We start from the raw sequence: 14,984 nt of genomic DNA, 5'->3' as shown, positions 1-14,984 counted from the left end.
AAGAAAAGTCTTTCAGGGGATGTCTGGAGAAGCACACAGGTTTTAGGACCATGTTGTGCCTCTGCACCGTATTCTCTCTTTACACATTTCTGGAAAGTAACAATACAGACGGCTTGGGGGCGTATTTATTTGAAACAGTAACCTCGGATTTCCTGCCTCATACAACCCAAACAAGAGAGGATATGGGAATCGGACTGGAGTCGCTGGGAATGGACACTGAGCGCAGAGACAGAGGTGCAGTGATTGCTTTACACATCCCAGAGCAGTGAATATGCTTTGTGTGCCTCGCCTGCTATCTCCCGAGGAGCCGGCACCGTGAAGACACCGCAGACAGCGCAGACAGCGCAAACACACGCACACACACGCATACCGCAAGAGAGAGGCTGCGGGGCCGATGCCAAAGTAAGGGGAGGTGAGTCACAGCTGTGCATCTTGGCTACCAGCTCGGATTGCCCGCAGGATGTGCGCTTGACAAGTGAGCACACATTTGACTTCTCTTTCCACTGTTTTTTTTTTTCAAGTGGGGATTTGTCCGTCTCTTCTCTTATCCACCGCGGAGGTCAGCCGGAGTAGTTAGACAATGAACACCAACGATGCCAAAGATTACCTCTCCAGAAGAGAGATCCCGCAGCTGTTTGAGGTAAGACGCGTTGAGTCGAGGTGTTCCCTCCGTGCGTGTCACTGTCCTGCAGACTCACGTTAAAGGACGGCGCATCATTTCTGCTGTTGTCCTTGGCAACCCTTCCAGATCTATTGTTATAACAGTATTATCTGGGAAAATGTACATAATTTGTTACTGAAAGGAAAACGGTAGCATGCTGATGTCGGCACTTAAATAAAATGAAGTCACTGGATTAAACAAAACACGACTTAACGCAACTTTTTTCATCCACCACAATGCACCGGGAATGCTTTCTCTGTACAGTCTGACAACAAAATATGATGATAGATTGGTTTTGGTTTTATTATGTAACAGCAGTTGCACACTGGTAAACACAACGAGGAAACCCCGACAGTATTAATGCAGCCGTGTATTGTACCTCCTGTGACATCCAGTCACCTGTTGGCGCTGTACGAGGGCAGAGAAGGGGCTGCAGTGACCGGACTGTCCCAGAGCACAGCGTGAGAAACCATTACCCCTGCTCATGCCACAGACTCACTTTGATTTCTGAAAGCACACTGTAATTCTCTCGAAACCCCCCAGTATAACAATACTTTAATCCTGACCACAAAATTACATTTAAAACATACTTTCCCGAAATAAAATACAACTGTTTTTTTATGTCGAATTCTCCCTCAATTGACAAACCATCCGATTTCTAATGCAACATTCATTATTTATTTATTACATGTATTTAATTTGGTTGAAAATGTTCAAAAATGTTCAAGAATGCATTAGAATTGCCACATCTCTAGACACAATCCTGAACAAGACAGCAGCTCACACCCGGGATCAGCACTGAGAGGTTGTCTTAGACACTTTAGTTTCCGTTCTGCCGGTGCATTTCAAGGGTTGCAGCTCTGTAGCTGAGAGTTTTATAGTTATTCTGAACAACAGGGTCTTTCTGGACCCACAGAAAGTGCGGAAAACAGTGGCAGGGAAGGGTGGATGAGTTTGGGGGTTTAACAGTTGTAACAGTTCAGCCCAGGCAGGAAACACCCTGGGGACATGCTAAGACTTGATGTTTATCTGTGGAATGGAAGAAGATCCAGTACAAAATAACATGGAAACGCAAATTTGCATAAAAAATACGCTGTGTGTTTTATGCAAATACAAATGTTGGTTTATTGTACATCTGAAGTGCATTGCTGGGTCTGCCCTGTCGTGTGATTTCTTACAGTTGTTACATATTCCTTGGCATGTGCATTGTGTCATTGCCATGTGTCAGCTGTTTACAGTCAGAGGATTATAAGGCAAGACCTCAAATAATTCACACATGAAAAGTGTCTGAAAACTAGATGAAAGGAAATGATGCAGATAAATATATGCAGTCTAGGACTAGGGAAGTATTACTTAGACTTTGTAACGCTGTAGTCAGAGCCCACTGAGAATATTGCCCCCCGTTCTGGTCACCTCAATAGACAGACCACATTATCGCATCTGAGAAGGGTTGAGGGATAACTAGGTGAAGGATGAGAGGCAGCACAGTGCAGTAGTGAGCACTAGACTCATGACTGGAAGGTTGTGGGTTTGAATCCTGGGTGGTGCAGTGCTGTTGTAGGTTCTTCACTTAGATTGCTCTAGTATAATGCCCAGCTGTATAAATAGGTACAAATGTGAGTTGCCCTGTCAGCTAAATGACAAAAATAATAATGAGGATAAAAACAGGGTGAAAAGAAAGACAACATCACTCTACAGAGACTGGAAAGGAGTCATTTTGTAGTGTTGTATACAATCTTAACTAACAAAGATGGCACACGCCTTGTGTATCATTGAAATAATATAGCAAAGAGGTTTGTGCGTGTGGAATTGCTGTACCATAGATGTTTTGTGATACCTTTAAGGTATACTGGGCAAGGTGTTAAAAAAGTCACTATGCACAATACTACTTGATGTTCTTCCTAAGATTAAGCCAATTTAATTGCATTCTGGAGCCGTAACTCAGCAGACACTTGTCCGCATTGTAACCCTGACTCCACGGCGCAGACAGCCAGAGAGTTGTTTCCGAGGGAAGGGTTGTCACACAGAGAGTGACATCACACTGACTGCTCGGGTCAGCTGAATAAGGACATTTCAGGCATCAGACAATTTATTGAGCTCCAGAATGTGGTCAAGCAAACAACTGACACACAATCGTAACATTATTAAAGAATGATTAGATGTAGTACTAATATTATATGTGTTTTTATATGAAATGCAGCTTTGTAGACATTTAATATGTTGAGGCTACGCACACATTCCGAAATACACGTTCTGCTTGTCAAATTGAGCTTCAGTGAATTGCTCAACCCGAATGCAGGAGACGTATCTTTTCTTTTAATGTATGCGGTGTGGTCTTTATTTTCTGATTAAAAAAGCATCAAGCCCTGGGTTTGAGAGCTGAGGAGAATTGACCTTAACCTTCACAGTAAGAATTGAGGGACATTGAAACTTGGTGCTTCATCTGTAAAATAAAAATAAATAAACAAATCCATCGAACAGCTGATGAGAGCAGAAGAGATTCAAAGTCTGTTGATTCATTTTCTTTTTCTTCAGAGACACACTATTCTACACCTCAAACCTCTGCTCTTTCTGAGCCAGAAGTATTCATTTTCATGGGCTGTGTACATTCAAGCACCATGGGTTTGCTACGATACAGTGGACACTCATAGCCTTAATAGATTGACAGTCTTCATATGGCCGTGGTCACACAAACCACAAATCCCCCAAACTTTATGGCAGCTGATATTATATATATGCATGTGTGTGTATTCAAAATACAGTGAAACTGGAGCAATTATAATGTCTGAAGACTTATGATGAATTCCTTTAAAAAAACGGGGGGTGGAGGCCACACAACCAGAGTTCCTCGTGAGTAGGAGTTTGTGGTCACTTAACTTCAGCTTTGAGGAGAATCCAAGGAAAAGCACATTTCAGTGGCGCCGTGCTTCACAGACACTCTTGCGCTTTTCCACTGAAGCCAAGTGTACAAGATGTCTGGGACGAAGGTGGCCTCTATCTACTCACATCTCATCCGTCCGCAGTGCCTCCCTACTTCCACAAGACCTTGCGGAAACGTGCCCCCCACCTTATTCAGCAAGAGTTTCTCTTCATTATTATAAATAAATAATAGCAGTCCCTCTTTATACCTCCGTCCTTGCATTCTGACCGTTTTCTCTCTTGAACAGTTTGCACAGGAATATAATTGCCTCTCTGTATACAGTGTCAGCCTCTATATGATGCCAACAGTGATGAGTGCCAGCTTTAGAGGGCATGTCCCAGACTTGTCAGCATAATAATAATGACAATAATGTCCCAACCTCTCTTGGCAATGCGGTTTTCAAGTGCTCCGGGCCGCACCACGTCCAATTTTGGTTTAATAGTGCTCTTCTCTAGCTCAGCTGTAAGCGATCCACATCTGCACATGCAATCCCTGAGTCAGACGATCGAACTACTGCAGGTAGGAACTCTGAGCTGCCAAAAGCAGGATGTAGGTCTCAGTTCACAAAGCAGAGATGGATTGAGTTACACATCACTGTAGCTGGAGGTACGAGGCTGGGTATTCATTAGGATTTCAAGGAGTGCTGCGGGGATCTTGGACTTAAGAGCCTGGAGAAAAAATACACACCGTAATATAGTACAGATGGTATTTTAAAAGCTCTTTAACCGGTAATGGGTGAGTTGCTTCGAGCTCATTCTGAAATACATTGACCAACATAAACAGCATAGCTTTGAGCAGACAGACTAAAGTGTGAGATTAAATCAGGCCACAAAGTTATGCAGAGATTTTTTTTTACTTTTACAATTGCAAAGGAGAGGAATTTTACTTTAGCTTCACTGGCTAAGCTTGCAAAGTGAGGCGCAGGTTAAAACTGTTTAAATACTTCAAATGGGTAAAAAAAAAGAAGATGATCTGATAACCCACTTTAGAATTTGCCTAAATGTCTGGGATGAACACAGTACAGGTGTGTGTGTAATGTTTACAGTACTGTTTGACAGTCCTGTTGGCCGCACAAAAGCACAACTCAGTTTAGATACGAAGGGAGTTCATGATGTAAGTGTCTATGTCTACCCTGAACTAAAGACCCACTCCAGACCTTCATCTGGTCTGTCAGCACCGTACAGGAAAAAACATGAATAATTTATCAGTGAACAGTGAAACACAGATTAGACCGCCCCTATTTCCTTGACAGCCGGTCAGACGGTTATTCCTGTTTGTAAAATGGCTACTCCAACTGTTTTGTGATGCTTTCTAATGACCTACAAACTACAGAATCAGGTGCTTGTGATTTTAATGCGTCACATTAAAGTAAAGCTCTCTCTGCCTTATTGACTGTGAATGCTGGTGAGAGTAGGAAGCATGTGAAGTGATTCTGCCCATTAATGGGAGCTGTTTAAAACAATGAGGGTAATAACCGTTCCCATATATATCCTGCCTGCATTAAAAGTCATCAACAGACCATCTTCCTTATGCAAATGAAGCGGTTGAATTTGAATTAAAAAAGCAAACGATCTGTGCTTTTACTCAGTGACTGCATTTCAGGGCGATTGTCAGGAATGATTTTTGAAGTGTTTATGTATGACCACCCGATACGTCACTGCCAATCCTCAGATTCCTGTACAAGCTAAAGCAGTATGCATCCAAATAATTCAATGGACTCCTCGCAATCAGGGATGTCTCTAATTGTAATTGTAATTGCAAGGAAAAGTGGTGTCTCTCAGGGTCATCCACATGGGAGGATTAAGTATGACATTTGCCACACACACACACAAATTATATAGTCCAGGTTTAACCCCCCCGACAGAGAATAAACAAAGGGGTTGGAGACTCTGGTTGTGCCGCTGTAGTATGTCTGGTGTTGCGGTGGCGCCGTCCCTGTTGCTCGTGTCTCGTCAGACTGGTGACCCGGTGATGCCTAGGACTCCCGAGCGGTTCCTGGTGGAGTGATCTAGTTCTGTGTGAAAACCCATGAGCATGTGTGGGCCTTACAGGACAATCTGAGCAGAGAGAGAATACAAAAAAACTGCCTAATACAATATGGAAGTGGAACGAGTAAAATTAAATAACAGGACGATTGTGTAGGATATGAATTACTCCTCGGAGTTGGATGGGGTCCATTCTGCTCTTTGGCCGACTGCTTTGTCTCCATTCTTTTGTTCGCAGAGTCTCTGACAAGCCGGCGATGGGCGTTGCGTAATTATTCCTTACAAAATCATCCCCCTTTGCTGTTGTGCTTAATTATGTGCCGGGATTATCTCATTGATCTCAAGCTGTTCCTTTAAGTTGAAGATAATTGCGTTTATTCATCGCACAAAAGACGTTCGTTTCTTTCTCTGGCATGGGGGGGTGGAAGAAGACTCTAGAAGGCTGGCCCGTTTTCCTGAGAGCGGCCAAGTTAAGGCCATGCGATGCATCCTCGCTGTCACTGTGGCAACGAGAGCCTTATTTACCGGGCGAGAGTGATTGCATACCTTCCGGATACAAGGAAAAAAGAAAGAAATGGGAGTGTTTTCCTACAGAGACGAGGACAGGGGTGGTGAGATTAAGGAGAGAGACGTCTTTGAAACGGCACTGTCCACAAATGGATGCATTGGATCCGATGCCTCACTGTTCACCTCTCAGAAATGCCCGTGCTCTGAAAACAAACACACACATTTGCTTCTTTTCTTTTCGTAACTTTAGGACAGTGCTTTAGTTTCAGTGAGTAAAGCATGGACGTCCAGTGTGAAGAGGCACTGCTACATAAAACAGTATGGAAAACAGTTGATTGGGTACCATTGAGAAACAGTCTGATGATGTCCTTGGATCAATAAACCATCAGGAACCGAACCAGTCAGATGGGCGGAAAGGGCTTTGTCTTCGTTGTACCTTTCTTGTGTTCTCCCACTTTAGTGTCAACAATCCTGTGACTGCATTTAAATTGCCATCGAGCATTTGTAGATGCCCAGATAAAGAAACCTGTCTCACTGTGACCCATGTTTTCTCTTCTTATCAGTGCCGAGTTCAATATTCGTTCTGTGGTGTTTCTGAAAGAGCCTGGTTTTACCGCTTCACACCAGGATGACACAAAGAGCTTCATTTTATTAAAAGCAAACCCTCTCCGTTGGGAGGCTTCAATTAAGAAGCAGTCCCTGGAATCGTTTCAATAGCAACAAATGCAATTGGTGAACAAATCTTCAATGTGTAGACGTCTGGCGTGTCGTTCTTTGACTTCATTATATGTCTGAATGATCTCTTCAGGATTTTCTTTCTATATTTTGAATATGAACAGAATCTGTTTCCATTTCTATCATCAGCCCAGGACTGGTCATTAGAGCTATTTGAGGCGACACACGAGCATGCGTGTGGATTTAAGATGACACTTCTGATTTGTTATTTTGTTATTTTCTGTCCAACTATAAAATATTAATTTTCTTCCTGAAGATCCGAGCTTGACTAACACACAGGTTACCTCATATGTATCCCGAGGCACAGAAGAGAGAAAACAGGCTGGTAATAAGGATTAAAATGGGCTCTTTTGTTTGCCAGTGACATGGTATAGCTCTTCCTGTGCAGATCCGAATTGTTAGCTCCTCTGGAACAGAACTGATTATCAGAGACATTCAGGGCTAAGAATATGGTGGTAAATTGTATTTCACTGTAAAATGTGTTAACTTATTTAATACAGCGGACAGATACTTTGTGTATAGACTAGTGTTCATCTCGATCTCCTCTGTGTGAATCAGGGTTCAATCAACCCTGATTGATTGATTGAATCACCAGATAACATTGTTTCTATTGAAGGGATATATACAGTATATATACACTCACCTAAAGGATTATTAGGAACACCTGTTCAATTTCTCATTAATGCAATTATCTAACCAACCAATCACATGGCAGTTGCTTCAATGCATTTAGGGGTGTGGTCCTGGTCAAGACAATCTCCTGAACTCCAAACTGAATGTCTGAATGGGAAAGAAAGGTGATTTAAGCAATTTTGAGCGTGGCATGGTTGTTGGTACCAGACGGGCCGGTCTGAGTATTTCACAATCTGTTCAGTTACTGGGATTTTCACACACAACCATTTCTAGGGTTTACAAAGAATGGTGTGAAAAGGGAAAAACATCCAGTATGCGGCAGTCCTGTGGGCAAAAATGCCTTGTTGATGCTAGAGGTCAGAGGAGAATGGGCCGACTGATTCAAGCTGATAGAAGAGCAACTTCAGCAGGGTATATATACAGTGGGGGAAAAAAGTATTTGATCCCCTGCTGATTTTGTTCGTTTTCCCACTGAAAAAGAAATGATCAGTCTATAATCTTAATGGTAGGTGTATTTTAGCAGTGAGAGACAGAATAACAACAAAAAAATACAGAAAAACGCATTTCAAAAAAGTTATACATTGATTTGCATGTTAATGAGGGAAATAAGTATTTGACCCCTTCGACTTAGTACTTGGTGGCAAATCCCTTCTTGGCAATCACAGAGGTCAGACGTTTCTTGAAGGTTGGCCACCAGGTTTGCACACATCTCAGGAGGGATTTTGTCCCACTCCTCTTTGCAGATCCTCTCCAAGTCATTAAGGTTTCGAGGCTGACGTTTGGCAACTCGAACCTTCAGCTCCCTCCACAGATTTTCTATGGGATTAAGGTCTGGAGACTGGCTAGGCCACTCCAGGACCTTAATGTGCTTCTTCTTGAGCCACTCCTTTGTTGCCTTGGCTGTGTGTTTTGGGTCATTGTCATGCTGGAATACCCATCCACGACCCATTTTCAATGCCCTGGCTGAGGGAAGGAGGTTCTCACCCAAGATTTGATGGTACATGTCCCCGTCCATCGTCCCTTTGATGCGGTGCAGTTGTCCTGTCCCCTTAGCAGAAAAACACCCCCAAAGCATAATGTTTCCACCTCCATGTTTGACGGTGGGGATGGTGTTCTTGGGGTCATTCCTCCTCCTCCAAACACGGCGAGTTGAGTTGATCCAAAGAGCTTGATTTTGGTCTCATCTGACCGCAACACTTTCACCCAGTTCTCCTCTGAATCATTCAGATGTTGGCAAACTTCAGACGGGCCTGTACATGTGCTTTTTTGAGCAGGGGGACGCTGCAGGATTTCAGTCCTTCACAGCGTAGTGTGTTACCAATTGTTTTCTTGGTGACTATGGTCCCAGCTGCCTTGAGATCATTAACAAGATCCTCCCGTGTAGTTCTGGGCTGATTCCTCACCGTTCTCATGATCATTGAAACTCCACAAGGTGAGATCTTGCATGGAGCCCCAGACCGAGGGAGACTGACAGTTATTTTGTGTTTCTTCCATTTGCGAATAATCGCACCAACTGTTGTCACCTTCTCACCAAGCTGCTTGGCGATGGTCTTGTAGCCCATTCCAGCCTTGTGTAGGTCTACAATCTTGTCCCTGACATCCTTGGACAGCTCTTTGGTCTTGGCCATGGTGGAGAGTTTGGAATCTGATTGATTGCTTGCTTCTGTGGACAGGTGTCTTTTATACGGGTAACGAGCTGAGATTAGGAGAGTCCCTTTAAGAGAGTGCTCCTAATCTCAGCTCGTTACCTGTATAAAAGACACCTGGGAGCCAGAAATCTTGCTGATTGATAGGGGATCAAATACTTATTTCCCTCATTAACATGCAAATCAATTTATAACTTTTTTGAAATGCATTTTTCTGGATTTTTTTGTTGTTATTCTGTCTCTCACCGTTAAAATACAGCTACCATTAAAATTATAGACTGATCATTTCTTTGTCAGTGGGCAAACGTACAAAATCATCAGGGGATCAAATACTTTTTTCCCTCACTGTATATATGGAGAGAGAAAGAGAGGCAGAAAGACTTCTTGGAAAAAAAGCAATGGAAGTTTAGAAATCATGATATCCACTTGGTAGCGATATTCACTTTGAGAAGGGTAAACTTACATAACTAAAAGTCACAGCTGTAGACACGAACCCCACAGAGATTTCCAGCTCACTTTGCAGTTCGGGATTCTGATCGTAAATACTATCAATCTCAAGAGCAGCTCTGTGTCCCACATTGTGAATTCCAGTATACTGAGAAAATAAGTACTTCTTTCCCAACCAAGAAAACAGTAATGTAAACAGTGCACAAGTGTTTGGGCGCTGGGTCTCCATTTTAAAATGAAGAATAGAGAACCGAGGTGGACGACGAAGTGGCTGCGATTAATGGCTCGAGCTGGATGCCAGGAGGCTGGAGAATATCCACTCCATAGCAACAACTATACAGACCGTGCATCAAAGGCCAGCCTTGCCTACCGATCTCTCCGGCCCATTTGTTCTGTAGCCATTCATCTTGCTGACCCGTCACAATGTTTATTACGCGACATGGGGGTCGGGGTGTGTGGGATTTCCTGTTCTCATGGCACTCACATGTCTAAGACTGGCCAAGCAGGAGATGCTGATTAAAGGGAAGCAAAGGAAGAGAGAGAGAAGTGATTCCAGGCATTTAATAAATATATAGATATAACAGCACAGAGAACTAGATTTCCTGTTGTTTGTTACAGATTAAAGTTCCATAGTTAAGTAGGACATTCGAGTCTTCAATTGTCTTTTGACGTTTTGGGAATTTGAGATGCAATATTCTTGTGTATAAAAGCGTGGCCAAATGGGAGTTGTCTCAAATTTCAGCTGGCTGATGCCCCAACCTCAATGACTCTTGCAGGCAAAGAGCTGCTTCAGTGTGAATCACAACGTGTTGCACCTTCGTTGGGTTTGTAATTATAGTCCCGGTGCCTGACTCTCCTCCCTGGTAGAGTGAAGTTTAAGACATAACACATCTTTACTACAGTTCAGCTTGTGTGCTGTGGGATGCTGGGTCCTTTCATCACTGAGAAAACGGCATCTGCCTGCAATAAAGGTTTTAATCTCTGTGCCAATTAGCAACAGTCATGGATAGATTATCCATATATCTATTTCCAGTACAGGCTCATGGTGATTATTATATTAATTATTAATATTTTGTTGTTACAACATCTGTTATTGTTGCTATTATTTTTCAAGGTGGGGGGGGTCCTGTAAATAAATTATCCTTGAATGCCCTGAGTGAAGTGCAGACCCTGTTTACTCCTTGGAACTGCATAGTATTTAGGAAGACTGATGGAGTAGCCATGAATAAATAAAATCATCAATACAAATCTCTCTGCTGTACACAACTGCAACACTTATCCAATGGAGAGACTCAACACAGAGTTGCACAGAAACCCCAGACTATGTGGGGACTTGATCCAAGTCTTCAAAATCATGAAAGGCATCGACCACATCAAACCAGAGGAGCTTTTCCAGATCAGCAGGGACACACGCACCCGGGGACACACATGGAAATTGGGCTTCAAGGCATTCAAGACAGAAAACAGGAGACATTTCTTCACACAGAGAGGCGTCACAATCTGAACAAACTCCCCAGCGATGTGGCTGAAGAGACAATTTGGGAACATTCAAAAACAGACTGGATAGGATCCTTGATCACTTAGTTATTAATGGACACCAGACGAGCATGATGGCGCAAATGGCCTCCTCTCGACTGGACACTCTCTTATGTTCTTAATATCAAGGTACCTTCAGGGTATGATTGTGAAGCGATGCAGGACCGAGAAAGACCGGGTCAGGGTCAGTAATCCCCTTCAGACAGGAGAATTTTAGGGCTTGACAATTGTGATGTATAAACTGTTTCAGGACTGCATCATCCATCATAGATTTCCATCCCGTGTTCATTTCACACACCGTGACAATTCACCTCTTTCAGACACTTTGTTTTGGTGGGGGGCAGTATATTTGCAGCACCTGTCAGTGTCGATTTTTTTTTTTTAAGCTATATAGTACTTTCAAGAAGTCTTTATAGCACAAAGCCAAACCAGAAGTATCAATCCGATTATTATTCCTGACGCTTGCCTCCTTCCTTCAACCTGCACAGCGCTGGCTCTTCTGTCAGTTCTTTTCAAGCTGTTGTCAGTGAGCGGGGATGTGTATTAGACTGTCGCTGTGTTGCTGTCCAAAGACATCAAGGGCATCTTAAAATTAAGAAAACAACAGGCGTTCTCCATTGCAGCATTTAAGAGCAAAAAAACAGAAGGCATCGCACATCACCACGTGTCACTCCCACCGTTTCAGTGATGTGCCACTGAATCTAGTCTATTACAGGGGTCCCCAGATCCTGCTCCCAGGTTCCTGCAGTATCTTCAGGTTTTCATTCCGCCAACCACCCTGATTCAATTAACCACGGTCTCATTAGAACACATTTAACTATTCTTCCCAGTGCGGAGAGCATCACTGATTTAAAGCGAGACGAGAAACCTGCCCCCCGGGACCAGGACTCTGTTACCCTTGTCTAATGAGATCACATTCACGATATAGTCCTGGGAGGGATGTGTGCAGTAAAAGACCGCCTCAGAAAAGCAGCCGGGAGAATTCTTCCAAACCCCCCCTCTCTCTCACTCACAAGTTGGTAAAGTCGAATATTAGGCAGGACCAGTGCAACCATTAGACTGATCTTTCTACATGGAAAACCTAGGGAGACGCATGATCTAGGGCTTTACTTACCCTTGTGCCGGCCCTGACTTTCTGCATCCGTGCTCAGTGTTGATACATGCAGGACGTCACTGACATGGGCAAGAAAAGCCCTTTTCCCGGACCCTGCCGCAGCGATCGTGTCTGGCGCTGGTGCTTCTGGAGCTGCTGCCGGTGATGTCAGAGAAACGGTCGATCTGCATCACCCGGGGGATTTGTCTGTGTATTTTAAGTGTGTGTGCCTCGGTTTATATCGTCAGTTAGCAAATGCATCTTAAATGACTGCGCTCTGATCCTTTTTATCATGAAGTGCCTCGAGGGAGAGTCTGATGTGGAAGGAGTGGGATTATGGTTTTGCATTCCGGCGCACTGCCTGCAGTAAAGGATGAGGCCGTTCTTATACCGACTGGGAAAGGTCGAAGGTGGCACCCTGCCTAACCCAGAAGATACACACTGTAGACTGAAATAGAAACAGCAAAGCGTAGTTTAAGTGCATCAGTGGCCTAATTGCTTAGACAAGGAAAAACATTCCTGTCTGTCAATTTATATGAAATCATCTGTCAGTAACCTGGTCCAATTCTTTCAAAACGTCTTCAGAAATAATGATAAACATTCTAGTATTTTAATGAACAGGTGGGAATATGGGACCCACAGCCAGGCAAACTTTGAAAAGCATCCATGTGCTTATGAACGCTCTCCTTCAGAAAAGGCAGGGAAGCATCACAAAAAGACAAACAGTGCTGATACAGACGGATAAAAGGTGATAAAGGAAAATAAACATTAAATAATACTGCTCTTTGCACTAAATGATTTACAATATTGTCAGGATTTTCAATGAGCAAGGAAATTGTGGAGCAGGAAAGCTTAACAAAGCAGAGAAATAAATAATCCAGTTGGATTAATCCTGGAACAGAGGAGACTACTTGGGGACTTGATCCAAGTCTTCAAAATCATGAAAGGCATCGACCACATCAAACCAGAGGAGCTTTTCCAGATCAGCAGGGACACACGCACCCGGGGACACAAATGGAAATTGGGCTTCAAGGCATTCAAGACAGAAAACAGGAGACACTTCTTCACACAGAGAGGTGTCACAATCTGAACAAACTCCCCAGCGATGTGGCTGAAGAGACAATTTGGGAACATTCAAAAACAGACTGGATAGGATCCTTATTAATGTTATTAATGGACACCAAACGAGTACGATGGGGAGAATGGGCTCCTCTCGACTGGACACTCTCTTATGGTGGTGAATATACAGAGAGACAAGACGCAGCCAATGAATGCATCAATAGTTGTGTTCAAGAAGGGGTTCTTGAAGTTAGTTTGACCGGATCTGCATAGATGCAAAAGTATTTGAGAAAGGTTAACACCACCAGGGTGTCCAGCAGACTTTACGTAATCTGTGCCCCATGGAGTTTCACAATTTCGGTGTAATGTCTTGATAACGTTCCCTTCCATAATACAGCAGTATGGTATTCTTATGCTGCTTCAATGAGACACAACCAGCTTCATCAATGCGTTTTCTTTTTCTTTTCTGCCAGGGGACTTGAGATTGAAGCCCAGCTCATTTCAAAACAAACCCCTGGCCCTCGGTCGTGTCTGAGTGGTAGGCGATATGCAGTGAGAGGAGATCTGTGCGCACACCGCTGTGCTGACGATGTCAACGTGCTTCAGATGAGGCCTGGCTATTTCAGTTTCCACGGCCTGTGATTATCTCCCCAGTGTGGCGTTTCCTGTCCTGCAATTGAGATGTAAATGTGCTTGGCAGGAGCAATTCGCCGGGAATTAGCATTACAAGGAGGCGAGAGAGGGGGCGGCAGGGCAGGACCTTAATGAGATGGCGAGATAGAGGGAGCGCAGGAGAGAGAGAGAAACGAGGTGAGGAACGGGGGGAGAGCGAGAGAGAAGAGGCCGTTTTTTCGCTCACCCTTCTGAGAAGCCACACCTGTCTGTAAGGAGGGATGAGCTGCAGAGCAGTCCCCTTCCATCACCTCGGCTTCATTTGAAATTCTCTCTCGGTCTGTTCGCTATTTCCACACCCTTATGCCTGTTGCTGGAGCGAAAAGATGTGGACTTGCAGCAATGGCCATGATGATGACTCTCCAAGCTACAGCAACGACTGCCTTGTTCCTCCAGGGATCTTCGGTATCTTTAAATCTTTGACACAAGGCTTAGTTTGCTCAATTTAGCACATAGAGGGCTAGATGAAGTAATGGAGAGATGTGCTTGAAAAAACACAGAGCCCTCAAGGACCAGACGGACTCAGTGACCATACGAACGCCGTCACACCTACGTCTCATTGGGAAACCTCTTGCATCACCTCTGTTGTTAAGGAGAACTAGCAAAGCTGATAATCCGACCACAATCACAACTCTTTGGTCTTTGACTGAGTTTTACGTCAACTCAGTGAAGCCCTGTCCTTCAACAACGTCAGAAAGCCAGCTGTTCGGTCCTCCAGACTCGATCGTTGAGGCCTGCAGGGACATGCTGGCATGTGTTTGCTCTTTGTCACTTCCGAACGCAACACGTGCCATCATTTGGAGGCTGCGGGAGGAATAAACATTCTCTTCTGCAGAAGAAAGGGTAGCCAAACAGTTTTTTCTAAAATAAACATATAAGAAGGAAAGAGTTACATACACTTATTTTGTGGTAGTTTAGCATAAAAGCAAGTTTAGCAAGTTACAGTATCAGAAAAAGGGGACCAGTAAGGAGAAAAACAAGAACGATTCCCATGGTCTCAATGAGCAACTCTTTTGAGTCATATTTGGTTGCCATTCTCCACAAGGTGTGGGCCTAGAGATGAGCTACAGGATTTCAGTTTAAAAGTTTA

At 43.8% G+C, this 14,984-nt stretch overlaps 1 protein-coding gene across 1 annotated transcript in view; it reads left to right on the top strand.

Moving 5' to 3' along the window:
* The first annotated feature begins 217 nt into the window (after nucleotides 1-217).
* The window catches only part of LOC136758183 (adenylate kinase isoenzyme 5), a 41,466-nt gene continuing 26,699 nt past the window's right edge, over nucleotides 218-14,984 (top strand). Inside the window, exons 1-2 of the mRNA XM_066712453.1 lie at nucleotides 218-412; nucleotides 522-640. Coding sequence (XP_066568550.1) covers nucleotides 581-640 — 60 coding nt within the window. The 5' untranslated portion in view covers nucleotides 218-412; nucleotides 522-580. The remainder of the gene's footprint in view (nucleotides 413-521; nucleotides 641-14,984) is intronic.

This window comes from Amia ocellicauda, chromosome 9 (assembly GCF_036373705.1).
Source record: "Amia ocellicauda isolate fAmiCal2 chromosome 9, fAmiCal2.hap1, whole genome shotgun sequence".
Classification (NCBI taxonomy): domain Eukaryota; kingdom Metazoa; phylum Chordata; class Actinopteri; order Amiiformes; family Amiidae; genus Amia; species Amia ocellicauda.
Note: the sequence above shows the minus strand (reverse complement) of the source record. Positions and strands in the feature narration are given on the sequence as shown.